This window comes from Dermacentor andersoni, chromosome 3 (genome assembly GCF_023375885.2).
Source record: "Dermacentor andersoni chromosome 3, qqDerAnde1_hic_scaffold, whole genome shotgun sequence".
Taxonomy (NCBI): Eukaryota; Metazoa; Arthropoda; class Arachnida; order Ixodida; family Ixodidae; genus Dermacentor; species Dermacentor andersoni.
The window spans coordinates 226,186,508-226,213,069 of NC_092816.1; the positions used below are offsets into that span (position 1 = coordinate 226,186,508).

Genomic DNA, 26,562 nt, shown 5'->3' on the forward strand with positions numbered 1-26,562 from the left:
ATACGACAGCCGCTTTTGCTCACTGTGAACGGAAATATTGCGTTAATGGGCGCCATTCTTAAGCATTTAAATTGACAGTGAAAAAATTATGCGAATCCCATGCATGTGCGAATCGATGAAAGCAAAGCTTTCTGTGTTTGTTGTCATTGTCATACGTAATCTCCACAGAGTAGAGAGGCACTCTCTAATGATATGCTGTCAATGTTTTCCTGACTACGCCTGCCATTGTGATGCAAATAAACGGGCCTTCAACTCTTTTTCTCAGAAATAAACGCTGAATGAAATGCTGACGTGATCCTAAACAAAATCAACAAGCGCCGTAGTGCTCGATCTTATGACGTCCATATTCGTAAGCTTATATTCGAGATTTTTTTTTTTTTTTTCATTTTGGGGGGGGGGATCGATGTGCTCTTGTACCCTAGAAATGTCCCTCGGACGTCTCTTATGTGCTCGTTTTTATTCTCAAGTACACAATGAAAACTCTCATCACTGCAACTTCATGATGTCCTGGTGGCAGGCCACGATGGCGTGTCGCGCAAGTATGACCACGCGGATTCATTTGGGTTGACATATTGTCACGTGGTCGTGACGTCAAAGAACACAGTAGCAATACTGTGAAAGGCAAAAACTAGCTTTTATTGGGCGAACCTGTGCCCACAAAACAGGCTACACTTAAAGCACAACGAGAGCGGCGAACACAGTCGGCGATCGTCGAAAATCTGATCAGTGGGTCAAGCGCGTCGGCTTTTATACAGCAGTCATCGAATGTTCCAGACTAATCGTTCGGACCCGCGTGCCTTCCACAAAGATCTACACCATTCATGTCACGCGATGAAATCAGATAGCACAAGGTTCGGCGACAACAGACTGCCGGGTAGAAGCATCGATAACTTTCCAGAAACGTCGGATACATGCATGCGCGTCCCGCGCTGCGCGATTACATTTGTTAGGCGGCGAAACGTGGTCGCCCGATAAAGATAAGTACACGTGTCAGTATACTATTTTGTGCGTCATACATCGCCACATTCATTTTTCAAACTATGCCAGAGCTCGAAAAGGGCGGCCAACTCACTACGTCCCTTTCCTCTGTTTACTTCCGCAAAATGTGTGTTTATCGCTGTGGTTACCAAGTACGCCCAGCGGTATGCTACGGCTCAAGCCTTTCTGGCGGCTGAGCAACTGAAGTCGCAGGCTTTATTCAACATAGCGTCGACGTTCAATATGGCTATCCTCAATTACTTTTCGCGGACTTCGCTCACCGCCTTCTCCCCAGTGTCATCTCTTACACTACTCGCTCCTGCTAGACACAACACAAACACGCAACGACCTTAATGAAGTATCAATTACACGCTAGTTGACACGGTGTCGATGTATATTTCCGCTGAGCACCGGGATTGGAGCGTGGTCCTGTCTATGGTGACATTATCCGTCTACGGCCTCGCTCAACAACACCGCTTGTTACTCATCACGTTTTTTTTTCGTTTTTGTCCGTAAGAGCATAGTGTATTTCCTCTGAATGTGCTTTCGGCTTTAGGCGTGACCTTGCACGACCGCTTATTCTGTTACGTTGACGGCGACCGCTGTCGTCAGGCTGGCGCCTCATTCTGAGCTTCGCAGTCACCAGAGAGCACAGAAAGCTGTCTTCACAAAAAAGCCACCGGGATTCGAGCCTATCTCCCAAATGCTCCATCTTGCATTTGGGAACTGGGCACGCTAACCATTACGCTACCACCTGCCTCCACCAATTTCTGTTTGTCTGCTTCCCACTTCACGTTTTTGCCGCAGACGCAGGCAGAACGGATGCAGAAACGAAAAAAAAAAGATTGCTTGAGCCGCCAGCTGGCACTTGATATTAACTTTGGCAGGTTATTCTCATTGGAGCGCATGTAGGCTTGCGGCTGCGTGCAGATTGTGGGTGGCCTTAGCTTTATTGTAAATTTGCTTTCACCGACTCTTTTCAGCTAGAACTGAAATGCCGGACAAACATTTGACCTACCGTTGAATATTTTTTTTCTTCTTTTCTTTGTTTCAATCAAAAACGCTCATTTACACAAATAATATTTTTTTAAGAAATGGCACAAGGATACTATATTTCGAGGTCATGTCGTTGTGTCAATACCGGCCGGCACCACGTTTCGACAAAAGGGCATCACAGTGCCGATGCACGCGGCAGGTTACTGAATGATGAAAACAGGAAACGACTGTTTTTCAGTTCTCGCAACATATTGTACACAGAACGCAAGGCACCCACCACCATTACATTTTATTTTTGAACATTGCGACACACAATGGCGGACTGATATACTTCCTAAAGGGGTTTCATTTTATTTTTTCATCGCAGAACCGCAAGCACAGGTTGCGTCGCACGTATACCGCAGCTGCGTACTGTGGCCGCGCTCCTTTTCCTTTAACAATGTGGCCCCCGGCAGCTTCACGCGCTCCCGTAGGTGGCGGATTGGACTGTCACTCCAGAAGTTTAAATACATAACCTCTTTGCATAGAAACGACGGCATGATTGTTAACATATTGTTGGCTTGGATATGTTTGGCACGAGGCCCAAGACCCTGTCTTCTAACGCGTTCTTATGTTTGCGTTCGCGTCTCTGTCTTGAAGGGACGCGCACCGTAACATGCTGCATTGGTGCTTACGTTAAGCGTATGTGAGGCGAAAAACGCGGTTCTAAAATGCCTGTTCACTAACTTGTGCAATAAACTCATCTATATAGTAATCGCGCAGCATAGTAGTAGTATAGTAAGAGTCACGAGTATGGCATCCGTAACCGCAAGCGTCACGTTATGGTCGTAACTTGTCGGGACAACGTAGTTGTAATCCACAGACCCTGCCACTAAGGAATACGTGGCTAGGCATGGCTGATGAATAAGTAATTGCGAAGATTGGTTTTCAGTAATGGTTTGTTGCCAAGAACGGCGGGAGCTTATATTGCCGCAAAGGACGGATGCTGGGCGGTGACTCCAATTATTTACTCGGCACATCACACATCTACACTGGAATTCCACTGCTTTCGCCAACTCTTGCTTATATTCTCTCGTCCCTAAGCTGCGACTTCGCCTGCCACCCGGGCCCCAGCTTTTCCTCTTTGTCCCCCGCTTCTTTCCCAATGTGCTGAGACGTGCTTCAACTGATGCTTGCTCTTCCCTTTTCCCAATAAATGTAGACATTCATTCATGCATTCCTAAGTTACTGCAAAAAATAGCGTGTCTTTATCTCCATAACCACCCTGCCTCTCACCTGGACTCTCCCATCGCAAAACAAAGTTGCTGTGTTGCAAATGGCTGGGCGTCACATATACAATATTCTAGGAATGGCCAGTAGCACGGCGGGCACTTTACAGTGGGTTTTTTTTGCAGCTTTTGTTATTCGCGAAAAACCCGCTCGTTCCATTGAAAACGCGCTAGCTTCGTGCCGGGGCCGCTTGGGGCGCTAGTTGGTACGTGTCCACTAAAGCTGGATATGCGTTCTACACCAGTTTTGAACGGTAATTTTCCACTGCCACTTATAGCACGTGCTCAAACAGGTGACCGTCTGAAGGAATACAGTACTTGCTTCTTTCCAACACTTATGCTGTTGCAGCTTTGACCAGCGCCATTTGAAAATTGCGCAGACTGCTTATTTTTGCCTTTAGGGCGTACGGTGTGGTAGGTTCGCTGCTATACACGCAATATTTCACATAGCCTCACAAGAAGTCCAGCGGTGTCTTGTCCGGTGCCCTTGTAGGCTAGCGTACAGGTCCGCGCCGGCCATTCCACTGACCAGGAAAATGCTTGTCGAGCCACGCTCGAGACTGACTACTACTATGCGCAGAACAGCATCGTGTTGAAACCAGATGTTCCGAAGGTGCGGAAGTGGAACGTCGTAACAGGCGTCGTTCACGGGGCCCTCGAGGATGTCGTTGACGTAGCGTTACGTTGTTAGTGTGTTGTCAAAAAAGATAAGCCCGATTATGTTGCCATCAAAAATACCGCACCACACATTAAACAACCACTGGTGTTGGTGTCGTGTTTGTGCGAGCCAGTGGGGCTTACTCTCTCTCCAGTAGGGCGCATTGTGAAGATTGCGCGTTTCTAGATAAATTAGCCTCATCCGCCCAAAACAAGTTAGTGAGAAATTGCGGTTATTCTTCACACTTCGTGAAAATTCAGTTGGCAAAGTCAAGTCTGTTTTCAAAATCTCTGCCTTCAAGTTTTTGATGATGTGTACATGGCACGGCAGGGAGATACCATCTCTCCAATGCTATTCACAGCGTGTTTACAGGAGGTATTCAGAGGCCTGGATTGGGAAGAATTGGGAATAAAAGTTAATGGAGAATACCTTAGTAACTTGCGATTCGCTGATGATATTGCCTTGCTTAGTAACTCAGGGGACCAATTGCAATGCATGCTCACTGACCTGGAGAGGCAAAGCAGAAGGGTGGGTCTAAAAATGAATCTGCAGAAAACTAAAGTAATGTTTAACAGTCTTGGAAGAGAACAGCAGTTTACGATAGGTAGCGAGGCACTAGAATTGTAAGGGAATACATCTACTTAGGGCAGGTAGTGACCGCAGAACCGGATCATGAGACTGAAATAATCAGAAGAATAAGAATGGGCTTTGGCGCGTTTGGCAGGCATTCTCAGATCATGAACAGCAGGTTGCCATTATCCCTCAAGAGGAAAGTGTATAACAGCTGTGTCTTACCAGTACTCACGTACGGGGCAGAAACCTGGAGGCTTACGAAAAGGGTTCTACTTAAATTGAGGACGACGCAATGGGCTATGGAAAGACAAATGATAGGCGTAACGTTAAGGGACAAAAAAAGAGCAGAGTGGGTCAGGGAACAAACGTGAGTTAATGACTTCTTAGTTAAAATCAAGAAAAAGAAATTGGCACGGGCAGGACATGTAATGAGGAGGGAAGATAACCGATGGTCATTAAGGGTTACGAACTGGATTCCAAGGGAAGGGAAGCGTAGTAGGCGACGGCAGAAAGTTAGGTGGGCGGATGAGATTAAGAAGTGTGCAGGGACACCATGGCCACAATTAGTACATAACCGGGGTAGTTGGAGAAGTATGGGAGAGGCCTTTACCCTGCAGTGGGCGTAACCACGCTGATAATGATGATGGTGATGATGATGATGATGACATGGCACGAGTTCATATGGCCTTTTTTTTTAATCCTCCACACATGATCTAGAGGTTCAGGCCTCTGCACTGGCGTCGGGCACACTACCGTGAGGGTTAGCAGCACAGAATGCCAAACCAGCCATTTCCGCGTCTTCAATTACCATCTCAGTCCTGTGTCGCTTTCTTGTGAATACCAGTTTCGCAAAGGACTTCGGACGTTCTGAGTATTGTTGACGGACTTTGGTGTCCTCCACAATGTCACATGCGGAACAGCTTGATTGCTTCCCCCTTGTATCCGTGCCCCACTGCGCCCAGGGCCAGGATCATTTTAGCCTTCTGGTCATTGGTGAAGGCCACGACTGTCTTCCTGAAGAGTAGGTCATTGGCGTGGTACCGTTGAGATATCCCGTTATTATCTACGCACTGACCCGTCAAGCAAAAATGATTTACGCAATCGACAACAGCATATGCAGGCCGAACAGATCCGCCAAAACGCATTAGATAGACATAGCCTGCGAAATGTATGTTTCTGTTGCTAAGGGGAACAAAAGGAACGTACGTTCCGGGAGCGCCTTTCTACAGAACAAGACGAGTGCACTAACTTACAGCCCCAAGCGACCGTCACGGTTTCCCGGCTTTGAAACCCACCCCTCCCCCACCGCCGCCCCCCTACGGCTCCGCTGCGCTTATCAATGCGTCAGCGGCGTGTTCTCATGATGCCGCGACCATCACACAGAATGAAGCCCTGTATCGAGTTGCCGCCGCAGTAAAGCCGTGTATCCGTGGCTATACGCTTGGTAACGCTCGAGTAGCGGCGTGCCATCACGTATCTATTTCCTACTTTGCATGTTTCGCGCGGTTTTCAAGGCCAACCAGCTAGGCAAAGCTGAACACAAAACAAATGCTTGACTCGGAGGTTATTTGAGGTGCCCTAAAGCTTTGTAATTGATATGTTTGCGATTCAAACAATAATTAAACATGCTTACTAATAAAAGCAATTAATTGGTTATTACTTCGAGACGAAAAAATTCTGGCTGTAAGTATGTACACACGACAGCGGCTACTACGCAGTCGGTACGGTTTCTCTAGGACTCTTGCAGTGGCGTAGCCAGAAATTTCGTTTGAGGGGGGGGGGGGGGGGGGGGCTCACGTTGGCCTCCTCCTTAAGGGGTAGCTTTAGCTGAGCTGCTCCTATCTAAATACATGTAGAACGAGAATTATTTTTTTCTCGGGAACCACTGCATCAAATTTGACGAGGTTTGTTGCATTTAAAAGAAAAACTTAAATTGTAGTGAGAGTTTGTTGGTTTCGAATTTTTTAGTAACGTTGTCAATTCTTTATTAAAAATTGGCCAGAATTGCACATTTCCAGAAAGCGAAACTATCAAGTTTAAAACTCTGGCTCAACAATAAAAAATGATATCACAATTCTGTGAAGTGCACCTAATAGTGCATCTACAGCGGACAAAATTGACGTGTTACAAATGAATCTAAAAAAACTTTATTACTATGGAAATACGGCTTTTGCAGAACCCTTGTACAAAAATTTGCTCGCTTTACCTGTTATAGCAGATGCCGTTTACATAACGGCGATGTCTGTTCTTCGTGCAAACCTGTGGCGACACACTCCGCGCATATTTCTGCGCACCCTCCGTCTTCTTATCATCTGGCCCAGCATAACACAGCTGCACGCTGGACTGCATGGTAGATAAAACATAGCGCCACCGCCACGTCACCCGAGGTATGCGTCACCGACGGTGGCTATAAAAGCAGGCTGCCTGGCTGAGAAAGACTCGCGCACATCACGTCCGCGTCACCAGATGTGGGATGTAGTGTCTGCCGAAGGACGAATCCCAACATAAAAACGTAACGCTTCTTTATTCGACTAACGATGGCAGAGGACGGGCATACCAACGCTACGTTCGTCCCAGTAGCGGATGGTAGAAGGCGGTCTTTCTCTGCCAGGCAGCCTGTTTTTATAGCCACCGCCGGTGACGCATACCTCGGGTGACGTGGCGGTTGCGCTATGTTTTATCGACCATGCAGTCCAGCGTGCAGCTGTGTTATGCTGGGCCAGATGATAAGAAGACGGAGGGTGCGCAGAAATATGCGCGGAGTGTGTCGCCACAAACCTATTAGTTTGTGAACATCATGCTTCTATTTCTTCTTTTTTTCGAACTTTCGAATTTAAAAAAAATATTTTAAACAAAATTCAGGCCCTAAATCGAAATTCCGCTTCCAACAGGCACTAGAATTCAACTTTCTCTCTCAAATGCAAGAAATTTTATTAAAAGCGATCCAGGGGTTATCTCAGAAAAGCGTTTCTGCGTTTCACGCGTATCTGAATAGATCGTGTCGAAGTTGGGCCCAAGCTAAAGCTTCCTCTTAAACAATTTGTCGAGGGATCAAATACATCAATAATAACTTCACTGCCATTGCCAAAGATGCTGCTAATGAATTCTTGAACGCTACGCACTGTCATAAGTAAAATATTTAGCTTTTTTTTATAGAAGAATATACTCTAATGTGCCGAAAATTGTGCCCAAACGAATATCAATGCTTCCATGTTTTTGTCTATTCAATAAGTAAACAAAATATTGCACCAACTTTAGAACTATATCAGTTCGAAACCAGCAAAGCATTGCATACCGCTGATATGAAGAATGTAAAGGTCATGAAATGAACAAGTTGAGGACAAATATGTTAATGAAGCTTTGTCATTCAAGAACCTTGTTTACATTCTTGCACACATGCAACGGCCAGTGAAAAATCTCAATGACGCTGTCATTTGCTCCAGTGTATCAGGCAGGAGCAGCTGTCACCGGTCCTGTATCAGGAGTAATTGGGCCGAAATTATAGTCGCAACAGAAAGCACGCATAAAAAGCAGGATTTCTGCAAAATATACGAGGGCGAGTCAAATGAAAGTGAGCCAGTGCAAATATATGACAAACGGGGTACTTTATTTAAAAGTAGTCTCCATGAGCATTTAGACATTTGTCCCATTAACTAAGAAGTCGCGTGATTCTGGTCTCATAAAATTCCTTGGGTTGCTGCTTCAAAAAGTCTGCAACTGACTCTTTCACGTCACCGTCCGACAAGAATCTGGTTGCCTCGTGCTGTTTTTTTCAGTTGCCCCAAAATGTGGAAGTCGCAAGGCGACAGATCTGAGCTGTATGGCGGATATTGCAGCGTCTCCCACTTTAACTTCGCCAGATTTATATTAACCACATCAGCGACGTGGGGGGGGCATTGTCGTGGAACAAGATGACCCCATTCGTCAAATTTTCACGTCGTTTGTTCTTGATTGCGACACGTAGCCGGTCCCGCATTTCACAATATCGGAAAAATTGACAGTATCTCAAGATTTGTCAAATTTTCCAGCGAAAATGATGGCCTTTGCTTTCTTGGGGGTGGTCAATGCAAATGTTTCCACTGTAAGCTTTGCCGTCGTGTTTCAGGCTCGTAGTAGTGGCACTTGTGGCACCATGGTTCGTCCCAGATAACAATTGTAGACAAGAAGGCGTCACCCTCATTGTGACACCGGATCAGATGTGTAAAAGCAGCGCCGAAGTTCTCCATCTTCTGGCGGTGGTTCACAATCTTGGGCATCCATTGCGCGCACAAGAGCCGATAACCGAGATGTTCATGAATTATGGCGTGAACGTAACCCTGACTAATGTTCATACGGTCGGCCGGTTCATCGATGCTTATCCTCCGTTCCTGTCTCATCAGCTATCAACCTTTGCAATCTTGTTGGGGGTGATTGCATGGTGGCTTTGGCCCGGTCTTGGATCGTCTTTGCAACTTTCACGCCCTTCTTTCAACAGTTTGCTCCAACGTTTCACAGTGGCCAATGAAATGCAATGTTCAACGTACACGGCAGCCATACGACGACTAATTTTTTGGAGAGAAACACCTTCAGCTGTCAGAAAACTCACGACACTACGCTGTTCAACTTCTGGAGCGTTCATTACGTCACGCAATCATGTTCAACCCAGTGTATGAGAACACTAATGAACATTCATCCTGATACCTACTTGTCACTTTTGTAAATGACAGGTGCCTGTGTGCTACGCGCATGCCTCGCACATATTTAACCGAACCGTTTTTGCGTGGGGTGGGTAGACACACTTTCATTTGACTCGCCTTCGTAAATTATAAATGCGAAGATACGATGGAATATACAAATGCGAAGATACAGATTGATAAAGGGCAAGAAAATGTCACTGGAAACAAAGTTTGCTGCACGTACACACAATACCTCGCAACAAGATATTTAAATATACGTATAAGTCTCCAATACATCGACGTTTATAAGAAACGTCGCGGTATATAATGCATCAAATAAGGCAAATAAGCAGGTTGCGCAATCACAGATTCACGGAATCCTGGATCCCGCCCCCATTCCATCCACTCCCCCCGATGTATCGCGCGCGATGGAAGGTGGCGCGCTTCCTCCCCGCTTTTCTCCTTTGCGCGCACAAGACTGAGCCACCATCGTCGGCCCACCCATGCCACCACCCCCTACGCTTTCCCTCGCACATAGAGTATGCGGCGCGCGGTCCCGATGTTGTCGCCTTTGGACTTTATACGGAACGTGAAGGTGACGGCGACGGCCGGAATGCGCCCATAGAGACCGTACAATTGAATAATATAATAATAGTATCCGGCGAGTGAAGCGTCCCGTGGCCCATTGCTTTCCTTTCCGCAATAGAAGTAACGAAATCGAACTGTCACCATACGACAATTCGCTGCGCCGCAACAATGTCTTTTTTTTTCTTGTCCTTCTGTGGGGCGGGGCACCGAAACGAAAAAAAAAAACGCGAAGTATCTCCACAATCGAATGCCTACTTTGGGCCCCTAATGTGGCTACCGAAGGAATATCGAGGAAAACATGAGACGTTTGGTCCACCGAGAATATTGCGGATACTGCTCGGTGTCCTACACCGGCTAGACAAGACTTTCAGGAGATGTTGCTCTCAAGCGAACGCGGTGCATTCCGTTGAGTCCGCCCAGTGATGGAAGCGAATGATCATTGTTCCGTTTTCTCTTCTGCTAGCCAGAAAGCGTACAAAACCCTGCTAAGCAAAAATCCACTCGGGCAGAGAAAACCGAACGCTCACCGAACTGCGCCGCGCGGTGGTCGGGGCAACATGAGAAAGACGCATGCGCTCTGGCTGGCGCTGACAGCCCGCATGTAGGGCAGCGAGAACGAAAAAATTGAAGAGGCTCAATGTGTCCTCGTGAATAAAAGTCAAAGCAGAAAAAATAAATAAAGACGCAGCTAAATTTGCTGTCTTTAGTGTCTTGACATAAATGCTTTGGAGTAGGTGAAAAAAGAATTGATATCTTTTGTGTGAGATGCCGGCACAAATGAACCACCTCAACGCTTCGTTTCCTCGGACCTCGCTGCGTGCTTTGCCAACTTGTCTGATAGTGTGTTGATTTGGCTTGCCTTGTTGTATGTTCCGATGTATGACCTTAAAAAAGTCAATACACCTTAGGCGTCAAATGTTTATAACAGCACTAAATCAATAAAGTTCCGCAATTGAAAATCGAAAGCACAACTTTGGAAATGCCAATCCACGTTTAAAATCAAAAGTTTACGAGAACTTTATACCCATAAATATGCGGAATTGACGTCCATGCGCTCCGTAGATTCCACGGCCTCCGCGAGACGCTACGGCGAGCCCGTTCGCCATCAAAACGCCCTTGAAATTTTGTGCTCGATGGGGCTGCTTGTGTTTTGTAACTCCTGGTGCATGGACGTTGTCGGAAAATCACGCCCGAGTTCGCAATGTTCGCGGTGAAATGTTGATTCGAGCGTGAAAAATACATGCCAGACAAAATGCAGAATGATTTCCGGCGCCCGGGGTTGCTTTGGTCGGCGGTGCATGGACAGCATGACAAAATTTAGGGCGGGGGGGGGGGGGGGGCTGAAGCCCCCCCCCCCCGTATCTTGGTAGAAGTAAACTAGGACACCCGATGTAAGCTTACTCTCTATGGACATGTTTGACGTCGCAATATAACGTCTTATTACCGAAAACTGCTGTGCGCTCACTTTGTCGGTCAAAAAGCGGATCATGAAGCGCGACAGCGAAAAAGTGAGCTGGAACTGCAAGGCCAAACCTCGGAAGTTAGGCGAAAGATTATTCGTTTAACCGAGCAAGCTTTTGTCGCTGGGCGTTGTTAGACTTTAGGAGTTCTGCTTTACAAGCCAAATGTTCCTAACAGTCCACCACTGCAACTCTAATAAATTTACTGAATACTCAAAATCCACTAACTCGACGCACGATATGACAGGCAGTCAGTACGGCGGCGCCGGGTACTTTTATGGGGCATTCAAAGAATGAATTACATACGCTACAGGCATATCATAAAAAGACAACAAACATTGACACCATGGCTTCTTATGATATGAATAATCAACCTCGGGCGCCTCGGTCAACCCCCTTTCTTCTCGTTTATCCGCTACAGCTGAGGCTTCAAAGGTGCGATGGAAAGCTCCCTGCTTTTCGTTCGGGTTATCGACATGTATTGAGACGACGCAAAACAACAAAAAGCTACTGTGTGACACAGCTTTTTGTATTCCATGCACTCTCTTTCAGGCGCTAACCGCTTTTCTCAACACGTCAAAGAAATGCTTGGCCACCTTCCGGGTCTCTACTGGCGCATGTGCTGGAGCTATATAAGTCCGTTGTTCCTCTTTGTGAGTACATCACTAATTCATTATGAGTTGACAGCCTGACTGAGCCATTCCTCTTGCTCATTGTAGACGATGTTCCTATTTGCTGTTCTTCGCTACAAACCCCTCGAGTGGGAGGACTACAAGTTTCCAGGCTGGTCCATTTCCGTCGGCTGGCTGCTGACTGCTTCGTCTATGTGTTTTGTTCCCGGCTACATAGTGATCGCTTTCCTGAGAACCAAAGGAACCTTAAAGGAGGTAAGAACTCCGCGTTATAGTTAACGAATACAAAAAGTCTGCAGTATGTTACCGGAGATCATAGCTGTTCTAATGAGAAGATACACTATTGTGCTAACAATGTCGTGTAAGTTCCCAAAAGACGTCATTTCTCAATCACCAAATCCAGAAAGTACGTGCCACCCGAAGTAAATGAGTAGTAATAAAGTAGAGGCGAACTTTGTAAGCAAAATTTCTTAATTACAGCAGGCATTGGCGATCAAAAGCTTTTTCGCCGAAACGTTTAAGTTTTCACTAACAAGAATACGACGTGGCATATGAAGAGAGCAATATTGTGTAAAGTGTACTACGTTGTGAACGGCTAAGCACATATTTAACTTGCGCCGCCGGCGAAAAAAGAAAACAAATTTCTTGAAGAATCGCCCGATCGAGTCGTTTCTTCTATAATTTTATACATACCGCTTTAAAAATGGAGTAAATTATAAGAAATTGTAGAATCCCATGAAAAGTCCGCAACATATGTAATGACACAAGTGTCCGTGGTAAGAAGTAGTGTCCGGGAAGCTGCACAAAGTCTTGAATGGTATGTTCATTTATGAGTCGCAGTTATCGAAGATATCTTGAAATCGTATTGAATTTTTAAGGGACAATAGCCCAAGTAGCTAAAGGACTTTTAACATCCACGCCATTATTTCAACGCCTCAGGGCATCTTCACAAATAGCGTAAGGAATGCATTTGTCAGCAGAGCGACAAGCTGTCGCTTCCGACCAGGAACTAAATTTATGTTGAAAGATATCTGGAGGGCTCGTTCTGCTAGTTTATACCGCAGCTCTTAGGCGCCCGTTCCTGCGGCGAACGTTGGCGTTGTCCCTCTTAACGGAGTGAACGAACGCAGCGAAGGATTAACGCGAAGACAGAGCCCAGCAGGGCATAAAGACGAGAGTGCAGAGAGGATAATGAAGGAGGAGGTTGCAGCGTAACCATGAGGCGCAAAGCGGATGAAAAGGGTCTGCCGAAAGCGTGAGAAGAAAAGCGTAGTGCCACTTAAAGTGGGCCTCGCGACAACCATGACTACAAGATGGTGCCAGAGTAGTGCGCTTCGTCTGTATGGAAACAAACGGCTGCATGAGCGGAGGTCTGTGTGCGGTGGGTGCTGTGGATCGCGCCCACGCGTCAGCCACGCGCCACCGCTAGCGATGTCTCGATTAGCCAAGCAGTCGCACCACACATCGCTCAGTTAACAACGTGCCGCGCCAGGTAGATTGTCCACGCCAGCCAATATATTGGTAAATTAAAACACGTATACAGCTGCGCTCAAACTTCGCATTAGGGAGTATGGTGTTCATAGGTGAATTTTTACTCAATCTATATTTTGTCGAGTGGCAATGTGTTAGGCCAGTGTTATGGAGTGCCCATCAAGTAGACGGATGCGCCTGAGCTGAGAAATGTTTCATTGCGATAGCAATTATAAGTACACTCGAGACGGATTCTGCCGTCGTCGTCGGTGCCGCTGTGATGTTCCGTGTAAAGTCCAAGGCCGATAACATCGTCGCCGCGTGCCTGTGCTGTATGTGCGAGGTAAAGCGGGCGGGATTAGGCTACGGTAGTGGCTCAATAGAGCCACCACCAATGGCTATAGGGTGAAAAGCGGGTATGAAGCGCGCAGTCTGCCATGGCGTGCAAGAGACCGGAGGAAGTGAAGGGAGGGGCGGGGGGGGGGGGGGCGTTCTTCTGCGGTGGCCGCTGGACCATGCCCTATCTTGAAAGCGACCTGCGATGAGTGCAGAACCTAGGTGCACTGAGGATTCATAGCTTCATGTGCACTCTGTCTTCGCTGTTTAGTTCGCGGTGAATCGAGACGCAGCACGAAGACCAGTACGCTCGCTATTGCTGCCGAGTTTCTCCATCCAGCCTTTTCACAGCGAGTGAGCAAGGTCATCAATTAATATGCGTTCATTCTTGCTTGTATGCACGTGGCAGCAGGCTTGTTATTTAGTTAGCAAGTAAATGTTCACAACTCTACATGGCCGATAAAACTGTTATGCTTTGTATAGATCTGTACTAATTTGCTATCGCTATCGATGATTCGCATTTCGGCCGAAACTGTGATTTTTTTTTTGCTACTTAAATATCGCATTTTATGTGCCAAAACCACGATCTGAATATCAGGCACGCCGCAGTGGGCGCCTCCGGAAACTTGGACCACCTGGGGTTTTGTAACATGCATCGAAATACGGCCACCGTTGCCGGCATTCGGTCCCGCGACCTCGTGCTTAGCAGCCCAACATCATAGCCACTAATTAACCACTACGGGCTATTTTTCCGGTGCTACTGAGAACAGAGCCGTCTGTACGTACTTAAATTAACTGGTTAACTGTTCTTATAAAGGGAAAATGCGAGATTGTAACTGACGTTCTTGAAATCAGACAGTTTCTATATATGCAGAATGTTGTTCTTGTGAAGAATGAAGACGGTAAAAGTAAGATTACCGACACGCTGAAAGCGTTTAAGGAGCTTTCCCAGGGGCCGAAATCACGCTGGAATTCGCAAAACACAACATGTTGGAGTAGCTTGATTTGAGGCTCGAATTTTGTAGTGTGCATGTTTGGAAACCGTATTTTCCAATCTCAGTGAATCTGACGCACCGCCATTTCCCATAAATCTATTTCTGCACTTCATATCCCACCATTATGTACCGGTTAAGATTGGCATAGCTAATTTGGGCTTGTGCTCTGCCCTGTTACTGCATGACACTGCAACGCATTTCAAAGCCCAACCTTGGTGCCACTGATCAGCAATAATTTAAAGCACAATCTGCACTTCCCACTGACATTAGGTCAATCCCAAGAGCAAGAAGAAAGTATCGACGCCAACACAAATTATCCAGTGCCTATACACTCTTTAATATTACAAGACTACTGTTTGATATCTCTCGTATTGTTGCTAAAATATTCCTGAAAGTTGTATTTCAGAATGACATTGTATTTGTGTAGGCTTGTGATTAATGTTTATTTCCTTGATTTGCGTTACTAGCGCTTATATTCATGGTTTGTAAACTCGTGTCATGTAATGTGGTTCATCAATTTCATTTTTTTCACTTTTTCATCCCCTCCTTACCCCATGTTTCTACTATGTCATTTATGGATTCTGTAAGTGTTTCCAATTTCTTACCCTGAGCTTCACACTATCCAACTAATTTCGCAGCAAGGAACATCGTCAGGCTTTGCCGTTCGTTCTTGCTTGATTTTCTGATCTGAGAAATAACTTTTACTGAAATCGGATCATTTTTAAAGAGCGCTTTCACTGATACAATACAAGCCACTGCTGCGTCACAAATGGAAAAGCTTAAAGCTGCCGCACATGCAAATTCGGATACATCCGTGACTTGTGATGAAATTCTGAGAAGCCTGGAACACTACCTAGAAGAGATCGGGACAAGGAAGCGCGAAGAGAATAGAAAGAAAGTGGCAGCGATTCCGTACGCTCATGCGCTGTCTCATTCTTTGAAGACGGTTGCCAGCAATTAAAACAATAATTTTCTTGTTTATTTTTAGTAATGTGCATATACTGCAGCTCTAATTTAGTGCTATAGGAGGAATGGTATAAGTTACATAATACCAATACAAGACAAGCAACTAAAAGTAAATAATTAAACGAACTGTCATTCAAAAGCAAACGCATACAGAAGAGAAAGCATAATACAGATTAAGCAATTTACAGGTTAGGAAGGTGTTCGCCAGTGGCAACTGAAAACTCCCTTAGTGATGAGGAACGACTGTTACCGGGCGAAAATTCGAAAACCATCTTATGCGTAGAAAAAAAAATTTGTGATTGTGCTGGCATGCGCAAAGAACTGTATATTGTTTAAAGTGTGGTAGCTACGGGTACAAGTTTCTTTTATATGTGGAATGTGTTTGTAGTCACAAAGTCCAAAGGCAGAGTTATTAATTGCACATAAACATTTCTGAGCTTTCATATTACAGCGCAAACTCAGGGGTTTCATGTTCAATTATTGCAGAGCATGTATTGCTGAGAAGGTACGGCTGTAATTTGGCAATTGCAGCAACTGTAATTTATTTGAACGCCTTTGAATGAGCTTATTTTGCAATGTTTGTAGGGCTACCAAATAATGTCTCGTATTGAAGTAAGGCGAGAATCATCACTTTATATATAATCAGTTTAGTGTCACACGTCAGTGTGGCGCTAATAACCAGCTATTCAGGGCTTTTCCGTTTACGTATTTGGTGTGGTTAGACTACGAAAGATTTCTGTCGGAATACCACCCTTGTATTTCCATCCGAATAATCTTATATTCCAACGCCATTCAAATTATAACAAAACAATATGATATCTGTCGTTTTTAAATACCATCACGACTTTTTTACTGTAGTTGATCTTTATTTGCCATATTTTGCACCGACCTCAAAAATAAATGAAGAATTGCACAAGGGGGCAGTGGTCATGAATTAAATTATTGGTTTTATAGAGTAGACAATCACCTGCACAAAGCGTAATCTTAAATTATTTTTTAGGCTCTTGATATGCGTGAAGCGAGCATGCGGTTGCGGGCGTAGGCAAGCATGGTTGCCCGAACACTGCATTTAATCTTCCTCTCCTTTTAAACAAATTGCCGTCTGTACTACCTCACGTATCCCCCCTAGAGCGTGCGTGCAACAAACAACATTGTGGACTGCTTGAAGCAAAGGCTCATAAAATAAAGAAGTAGAAAATGCACAGCCAGTCGAATGCTCCAAAATGGTTCTGTAATTAACTTAGGACACGCAGTCCGGTGATGCCCAGCCCATCAAAAGTTGACAAGACTGCACGTTGGGCTCTGGACGACATGCACCGCTACTCATGATGACGACAGTGCACGTTTATTTCTTGGCACACCTGAGTGAAGCACCTCGAAGTAGCAGTTGTTTAACTTAGTGCGGACGGAAGGATGTACGCTGCAGGTTTTCTTTGGATACTGTGCTCACGTGCGATGTACGGTTGGCGAAGGAATCGTCTCTTATCTGATGTTTGTAGATGCGCGTTTCCTGTAATGACTGCGCCTTCGTAGAGGTTTTAGAGGCCTGAAAATGGTACCATTCTGTTGCACTGTCGCATGTGGTGTCGTCGCAGTTGTCCCCGCATAGGCGCGGTCTTGACTAGTTGTGTCAAGACTGTCTTCTTTTGGGACACGATGAACTTGGGTCTGCCTTCTTTTTCGTTGACTTCTGCGTTGGCGTATTTCTATTTATGTTCATGCATTGGTGTTTCTGGCGACCCTCTTTGTCGTCGTCTGTGTCGAATTCGTCCTGGCCGTCAATAATACGAAGAAAAAACATCGGGAAGAAAGGCAAGCACACGCGACATGTACTGTCTCGCCTGGTTGCTTTTCGTCCGCGTGTTTTTCGCACTGTTGACTGTCAGTATGAATTTACAACTAGCCTAAGCAGCCACCTTGCAAAATCGTCGTCACGGTCGCAGAAGTTGTTGATAGAGTTGATATTGACCTTTCTGAAGTTGTGGCTGGAGTTACCTAGCTAGTTTTTCGACCACATTTGGCCTTTAATTTGTTTTGCAAATTGACTTGTTAATATGTGCGCAAGTTGTACACTGCTCGCTTTTGGGAGGCTTGTATCGTGGCAAAATCGCTGTGCCAGCATTCGCAGAAGACCCTTGAGAGGCTGCTGCGACAACATGGTGAATGGGTGTCACTCTCATTTTATAGGGCGTGACGCGTAGGGCTTACGACGCTTGTGCAGTGGGAGCTGTTCGTTTAAGTGTTGCACGCTGAAGAATGTGTTTTGCTAAGGGCTTTGGTTGCCCATTGTACATTGCTCACCCGTTGCTTCCTTGCGAAACGAGTGAATGCCGTTCATGGTTTCCTTCTGCCCTATTGCCAGATAGCGAGTCGGCTTCGTTTCATCAGAATAAATAGTAGCGCTTGAGATGCCAGTTTGTATGACAGCCGTAAAACTGTCACGTGACGCAAAGGCAGGTGAATCATTACGCGTGCAGAACGGTGTGACTGCGTCACACAGTTCAGTTACATGTTTCTTGAGGCGTATTCAAAGCGTAAATGATGAAGATGGCTCCGTGGTAGTCACCATCATCTAGGCATTCTTTCGCGTGTTATCTTCTCGGGAGAATTACGACATGGGTGACTCATCGACGATCTCCTCAAACTAGGCCTTGTTTGCCTCTGATCATGATCGTTAGGTGGAGACTGCGTGTGACCATGGTGACCAAATTGAAATCTGTAGCTGCTACATAATGGAGGTGTCTGTAACGTATACATTAATTTGACTCATCATTTCCGCTTGCTTTGATTTTCATGCACGATTGGTTAATTTCAAAGATGTGCGTGATGCAAAAGCGAAATCCTCCGCTGGTTACGTATTCATTCAACTTGGCGACCATATCCCGTTCCGACCATGATGCAGCGGATGCGTGAAGCTCGAAGACTCAGAACCAGTCTTCCACAAGGCCATCGTTTGCTGATCCTGTCTACTTTGGTATGTCCGAGGCGTTCCATGATATTGAGACGTGTGCTTGTTTATCTTTTTCGGATGACCGCTTTTCATTGTCTAACAAATGTTATCGCTCAGCGCGGGATGCGTCGCATATATCGGAAGTTTACCTAATGTTATCGATGTTTCTACCTGTCACATGTTGTCACCGAAGCTTGTGTAATCTGATTGCATGTGCTACGCGAATTGCATAGAATCTTCTGGAAGACACGCGCGCACCAGCGATTACTCTGGAACTTTCGATGACTTAGCTGTAAAAGCCGACGGGCTTGACTAGCAGATTATATTTTCGACGATGGCCGACTGTGTTCGCCGCTATCGTTGTGTTTCAAGTGTAGCCGACTTTTGAGGGCACAGATTCACCCAATTAAACATTAGTTCCGTCAATCACAGTTTTGCTGCCTTCTTCACCGTCACTAGTACGTGACAGTGTGGTCAAGACACTGATCAGAGTAGGTGGTGGATCTCTGCACTTAGGAATCACAGCGCGCTGTTGAATATTGAATACTTGCATTATGGTGTAAGGCTGACAAGCTCTGCCAGATCTTTATCCTGCCGACTTGTGTGACGCGACAAGGAGGTTGCGGACGTAAAGAAACCTGGTTTCCCGAACACTGCTTTAAATCTTCGTCTTCCTCTCCTTTCAACCCAGACCATCTGTACTACGTTATACACAGGGTGCTTCAGCTAACTTTAGTCAAAGTTTTAAAATATGACGATGCACTCCAAAATGGCGCAACCACATGTATGTTGCTGATATTAATATCTATTCTGTCATGCGTTTTTTGTATTTTGTTTAATTAGATAATTAGTCAAGATTGATTAACTAACTTCTAAAGCACCGAAGTTAGGCAAAAAAAATCCGATTAGAAAGTTGTAGAGCGTTTTGCAAAACGTCCGATTAGACAATTTCCAACTTTATATCTTTCAAGCATTAGTGCTTTTCAGCTTGCTGCGGATGCCCGTGAAATAAAAAAAAAAAAAACACGTGACATAGCCGCTTGCGCACCTTGATTGCAGCGCTCCCGAACTGTCCGTGTACAAACGAACACAGTATCTAGCTGGGCGTGCGGCGGCTTAAAACGTGACAGGGTAGTGACGAAGGCGTTGGCTGTGCGATTCACGCCAGTGATGTTCTTCCCTCCTGGTGGTTCATGACAGCGAATTGAGACGCAGCGGCAGCACACCCGACTAAATGCTATGTTCGCTTGTGCGAGGAACACTTTGGAGCAGTGCAATCACGACGCGCAAGCGGGCATGTCAAGTGCTGTTTTTTTTTCCCGGCCATCCGTACTAGGCTGAAAAACGCTAATACTTAGTAGACAGACAGACAGAAACTGTTGATTGAAAGTTTTCTAAACCGCTCTGCCACTTTCTAACGGGAATTTTTTCTGGCTCCAGGCAACTGACTCGAATCTAGAAATATCCAAGAGACCATCTATGCAGATGACGTGAACATGTGGGTGGCAAAAGAGGAGGACAACCTGCTTATACTAGCCCAAGCCTTCGTAACCAATCACTTCGTGTACATAGCGGCCATGCACACTTTGTCCAAAGTGGAGAGAGACAAGCTTGAAACGCTCCTGCGTAAGGGCGCCAAGATAGCCATGAGTCTACCCATGCACATGAGCATGGAGGCACTGGACGCATTAGGTATGTACAACACGCTGAGCGAGATGAGGAGGCACAGAAACAGGCACAGATCACCAGGCTGTCCGGCACACCTGCGGGCAGATGGATCCTACGAGAAATCGGCGTCGCGCTTCGGGAGGTCGAGTGTAAAAGCCACGGGCTAACGCCCGAGAGCGCTGTACCGGTGGTGTAGAGGTAGAGTATCCGCCTCGTGTGCAAGATGACTATGGTTCGAATCCCGTGCCGCGCAATTTTCTACCGGATAACAAAAACGAAAATCCGGTTATTGATAAAATTGCATAACAGGCCTGGAGTGCGGCCTGATCCCGGTGAGCAGAACCAGTAACTCACTCCCTCACCAGAGCAGGATTGGCCATCCTGGCGCAGTATTTTCCACAACCTCCTATATGAATACAGCCATCAAACCCTGGCCCTAAGTCCCCAGCTGCTGCGAAGCAACTCACCACGGCGGCGGTCAGACCTGTGACGCAGCAGAGGGTGCTAAGAATACCTAGCACCGAACAGGCCGCCATTGGAATCTGAATCTGGCAACGTTTAACACTAGAACTTTATCTAGTGAGGCGAGTCTAGCAGTGCTATTGGAGGAATTAGAGGGCAGTAAATGGGATATAATAGGGCTCAGTGAAGTTACGTGGACAAAAAAAAAACATATGCAGTGCTAAAAAGTGGGCACGACCTGTGCTACCGGAGCTTAGCGGAGAGACGAGAACTAGGAATGGGATTCCTGATTAATGACGATATAGCTGGTAACGTACAGGAATTCTGTACCATTAACGAGAGGGTGGCGGGTCTTGTGTTGCAACTTAATCAGAGGTACAAATTGAAGGTCGTACAGGCCTACGCGCCTACATCAAGTCATGATGACCAGGAAGTCGAATGCTTCTATGAAGACGTGGAATCGGCGATGGGTAAAGTCAGAACAAAATACCCTATACTGATGGGCGGCTTCAATGCCAGGGTAGACAAGAAGCAGGCTGGAGACAAGCCAGTGGGCGAATATGGCATAGGCTGTAGCAATAGCAGGGGAGAGTTAGTGGTAGATTTTGCAGAACAGAATAATATGCGGATAATTAATACTTTTTTCCGCAAGCGGGTTAGCCGAAAGTGGACGTGGAGGAGCCCAAATGGTGAGAGTAGAAATGAAATCGACATCATACTCTGAGCTAACCCTGGTCATCATACAAGATGTAGACGTGCTCGGCAAGGTGCGCTGCAGTGACCATAGGATGGCAAGAACTCGAATTAGCCTAGACTTGAGGAGGGAATGGAAGAAACTGGTACATAAGAAGCCAATCAATGAGTTAGCGGTAAGAGGGAAACTAGAGAAATTCCGGATCAAGCTACAGAACAGGTGTTGCAGAAACGAGACGAGACAGCTGCGTTCGATGCGAACGAAATCAAGATTCTTCTTTTTCTTTATTGCTTCTTGTAGCGCGCGCGCCTTTGGAGCTCGCCGTCTTCTTCTTTCTCGTCTTGTTCGCTTCCATGAGTTTCAACAGCTTCCGGCCGCGAAAAGTTGGCTTCTCATCATTGGAAACAGCCTTCAAGTGCGTAAAGATGTTGTTCAGGTCTCCGAACGAGTCTTCCTTTAGTTTTTAAGAGACAGGAGCGCGGCTTCACATCGACTCCAGAATATGCTTCAATGACCTTAGCCAGGTTCCAGAAGGATCTAGGAGTGCGTGCGCCGATCAAAACGATATCTCCTTGGTTCACTGCCATTTGTTGCCTTCTTGAACGTCCTTGCGTTGTCACTGTAAAGGGTGCAACATAGCCCTCATCTCGCTGTAAATCTTCGGAAAGCATGTAAGAATGCTTCTCTTGTCGTGTTGTCCCCAACTTCTAGATGCACAGCTCGTGTAGTAGCACATACAAATATTGCAACATACTGTGTTGTAGTGCTTTTTATCGTGTCTTCTACAAGTAACGGACCAGCTAAATCCACACCGATTACTTTAAATGGTTGTTGCTCGTTGACTCTGTCAGCAGGAAGTGGGGCTGTTTCTTGGTGCAGCGGTCTGGCGTCAAATTGTTGGCACTTTCGACATCCCTGAATTATCTTCATCAGTAGCTGTCTTCCTTGTAGAATCCAGTACTTAGATAATGTGACGCTTGTTCCTCCATGCAGTGTGAGTTGATGAATATTGTGTACCAGCAGATCTCGTTGCAGACTCTTTCTCAGCACCTCAATGTTTTCCCCGTGCTCTGACTTGAGTGTCTCGATCTCGGCAGCATGATTGGCCTCCAGACTTCGCTTGATGTTTTCCAGCTTCTGGTCATACTTCAGCCTTTGCGAAATAAGCGTGTCAGCGTACTGCTCCACTTCGTGCTTCAGTAGAAGTAGCTCTTCGTCTTTCAACTTCCCTTCTTCCTGGTACTGCTCCTGGTTTGCAAGCAGTTCCTCTAGATATCTCCTGTGGTCGACCTTGGTCCCTCGCAGCTCTTCCTCAAGATTCTGCAGTGTAGACTCGTACTCGGCGCGAACAGTCTCCACTTCATCTTCCAGCCTAGACTTCTCTTCAGAGAGCATATACACATATTTGGCGCGTGACGCTTCCGCCTCTCGTCGCAACGTCGCATTCTCTTCTGCAAGTAGTCTAACTGCAGTGCTTTGCTCAACCGTCGAGTCCAAGCTGGCCCTTTTGATTCTCTCTGCAAGCTCTACGATTTCGTCCCTTTCTTTCATGAGGGAATCAAGTGCACTGCGGAGTGACTCTGTCTTTTTTGCTCTACCTCGAGGGCAGAGGACAGTTTTTGGACCACTTCACCGTGTTTGTTGATAATCTCTGCCATTTCGGCAGAAGCCTTCCCCTGCTGTTCGTTGGCACAACGGCTAAGAGCCTGTTTCTTTTCCCAGAGGCTGCAACGAAGGACTTCCAGCTCTTCCGTCATGCGTCTCCGCTCGTCAGCTAGCCTTGCCTCCGCAGTTTTTTTCCAGCTGCGCCATTTCTTCCCGATGCTTGCTCAGCAGCTCCTTGGTACGTACCACGTGCTCAGATAGGAGTGCCCTTTTCTCCCGAGAATGCTGCTCCTCGAGGCTTGCCTTGACGTCCAGCAGAACACGACAACAACATGACTGTCTTCTACCTTCTGCTAATTCAACTGCAGTCTGCGGAAAAACACTTGATGTGAGGTTCATAAACTGGCAAGTAGATGTGTTCTCTTCCTGATTTTCAATTTCACCCGGAGTAGATGCTGCACACTGTGCAGTCATATCTTTGCTTCGGCGCATAGACGTCGCATGTCATTTTCGACATATCTTGCACCTAATGTTTTCCTTACATATTTTAGCAGTATGGCGAAGCCTGGTACAGCGGAAACATCTGTTTGCCTCTTTGAGCTTCACTTTATCTTCATAAGGCATCGTTCTCCTACAATCATCAGTATAATGAGTAGTATTCTCGTAAAATATGCAAAACTTTGCAGCTGTACTATGAAAATTAACAGTTCTTGTCTGCTGCTTACTCTCCGTCCTGTTTCCGTAGCTTTCTTTCCTTTCTGTTGACAATTCCTCTCTGCACTCTACCTGATCTTCTATGTATTTCATCAAGCGCCTAAGGATATCTTCTTGACGTAAAGCCACATTCTCATCTTGCGGTCACTTCTCTTTGTTTGAACTGGAATCCAATGTACAGTTCCACTGGCAAAGCTCTTTTCAGGATCGGAAGCAACATCGATGCATAGGACTCGCTTTTCAATCCTAAGGATTCTAATCCATGTATGTGCACCTGCACCTTTTGTGACAGCTTTCTTAAACCGTCATGGGCATTGCAGCTTGCCACTGTATTCAAGTTAGTTAATTCCTTCATATGCATTTCTACCAGCACGTCATCTTTTCCGTACTTCTGCTTGAGTACATCAATGGCATTACCATAGTTACTGTCGGAAAACTGTAGTCCCTCCACGGCAGCTGTCGCTTTTCCGGTTAGTGAGGACAGAAGGTACGTAAATTTCTGATTTTCGTTTAAGTCGGTTCTTTCATGTACAGTTGTTTCAAATTGCCTCCAAAATCTCTGCCATTCCATTTTATCGCCGTCAAACTTCATTATTTCTAGCCTTGGCAGCTTCACGGTTGTCGCTTGCTGCGATTGTCTAGCATCGCCATTAAAGTTGGATAGCTCCCTCGCTGTTTCCCGCAATTCTTGTCGAGAAAGGTACGCGTTGATGCTGTGCAGAGCACTTATTATCTTTAACTCGTACTCAGTGGTCTTCGCGAACTCCGAGTCGGCTGTTTCGGGTGTTATGAACTGCTCCATCTGCTCGTCTGCTTTCTTTAGCGAGTCTGCAATACCTTTGATCTTGCTGGCTATCAGCGACATCGCTGTAGGATCCTGATTTTCCTCCAGTTTCTTTTTGCATCGCTCACTAAGTTAGTTATTTGCGTCCTCAGCGTTTTTCGCTTTTTCATAATCACTTCTCTGTTCATCTTGACTAATTGAGGAAACTGCTGGTCGCTTACAGATTCTAGCGGCGAAACGTCATCGGAATCTTGGTCGCCCTCTGTGTCTGTGCCGCTCCTTGCTGTCGATGTCTCGCCTCGCTGCCATTGGTTCGCCTGCGGGCCCCCTCTTCGTCCGTCTTCTGTGGCCAGTCCGTCGTTCTGGTAGTCCGTGGCCAGTCGGAAGAGCAGTAGCCGCTATCCTGGTCACACCACCATGTTGCAGAAACGATACGAGACAGCTGCGTTCGATGCGAACGAAATCAAGATTCTTCTTTTTCTTTATTGCTTTTTGTAGCGCGCGCGCCTTTGGAGCTCGCCGTGTTCTTCTTTCTCATCTTGTCCGCTTCCATGAGTTTGAACAACAGGTATTCGGCTTTAATTTAGGAAGAGGGCCTTCGTGTTGAAGCAATGAACGACAATATTATGGGCATCATTAAAGAGTGCACAATGGAATTCTGTGGTAACTCCGTTAGACAGGAGACCAGTAAGTTATCGCAGGAGACGAAAGATCTGATCAAGAAACGCCAATGTATGAAAGCCTCTAACCCTACAGCTAGAATAGAACTGGCAGAACTTTCGAAGTTAATCAACAAGCGTAAGACAGATGACATAAGGAAATATAATATGGATAGTATTGAATATGCTCTCAGGAACGGAGGAAGCCTAAAAGCAGTGAAGAAGAAACTAGGAATAGGCAAGAATCAGATGTATGCGTTAAGAAACAAAGCCGGCAATATCGTTACTCATATGGATGAGATAGTTCAAGTGGCTGAGGAGTTCTGTAGAGATTTATACAGTACCAGTAGCACCCACGACGATAATGGTAGAGATAATAGCCTAGAGGAACTCGAAATCCCACAAGTAACGCCGGAAGAAGTAAAGAACGCCTTGGGAGCTATGCAAAGGGGGAAGGCAGCTGGGGATGATCAGGTAACAGCAGATTTCTTGAAGGATGGTGGGAACATTGTCCTAGAAAGACTGGCCACCCTATATACACAATGCCTCATGACCTCGAACGTACCGGAATCTTGGAAGAACGCTGACATAATCCTAATCCATAAGAAAGAGGATGCCAAAGACTTGAAAAATTATAGACCGATCAGCTTACTGTCCGTTGCCTACAAAGTATTTACTAAGGTAATCGCAAATAGAATCAGGAACATCTTAGACTTGTGTCAACCAACGAACCAGGCGCGATTTTGTAAAGGCTACTCAGCAATAGACCATATTCACACTATCAATCGGGTGATAGAGAAATGTGCGGAATATAACCAACCCTTATATATAGCTTTTATTGATTACGGAAAAGCGTTTGATTCAGTCGAAACCTCAGCAGTCATGGAGGCATTACGGAATCAGGGTGTAGACGCGCCGTATGTAAAAATACTGAAAGATATCTATAGCAACTCCACAGCCACCGTAGTCTTCCATAACAAAAGCAACAAAATCCCAATAACGAAAGGCGTCAGGCAGGAAGATACGATCTCTCCAATGTTATTGACAGCGTGTTTGCAGGAGGTATTCAGAGACCTGGATTGAGAAGAATTGGGGATAACAGTTAATGAAGAATACCTTACTAACTTGCGATTCGCTGATGATATTGCCTTGCTTAGTAACTCAGGGGACCAATTGCAATGCATGCTCACTGACCTGGAGAGGCAAAGCAGAACGGTGGGTCTAAAATTAATCTGCGGAAAACTAAAGTAATGTTTAACAGTCTCGGTAGAGAACAGCAGTTTACGATAGGTAACGAAGCACTAGAAGCGGTAAGGGAATATATCTATTTACGGCAGATAGTGACCGTGGATCCGGATCATGAGACAAATAATCAGAAGAATAAGAATGGGCTTGGGTTCCTTTGGCAGGCGTTCTCTGATCATGAACAGCAGGTTGCCATTATCCCTCAA

The 26,562-nt window shown here is 46.0% G+C and overlaps 1 protein-coding gene across 1 annotated transcript in view; it reads left to right on the top strand.

The window, feature by feature from the left end:
- Positions 1–26,562, top strand: part of SerT (Serotonin transporter) — an 860,179-nt gene that overhangs the window by 755,354 nt on the left and 78,263 nt on the right. The window contains exons 11-12 of the mRNA XM_050183099.3: positions 11,729–11,829; positions 11,896–12,063. Of these exons, the coding sequence (XP_050039056.2) occupies positions 11,729–11,829; positions 11,896–12,063 (269 nt within the window). The remainder of the gene's footprint in view (positions 1–11,728; positions 11,830–11,895; positions 12,064–26,562) is intronic.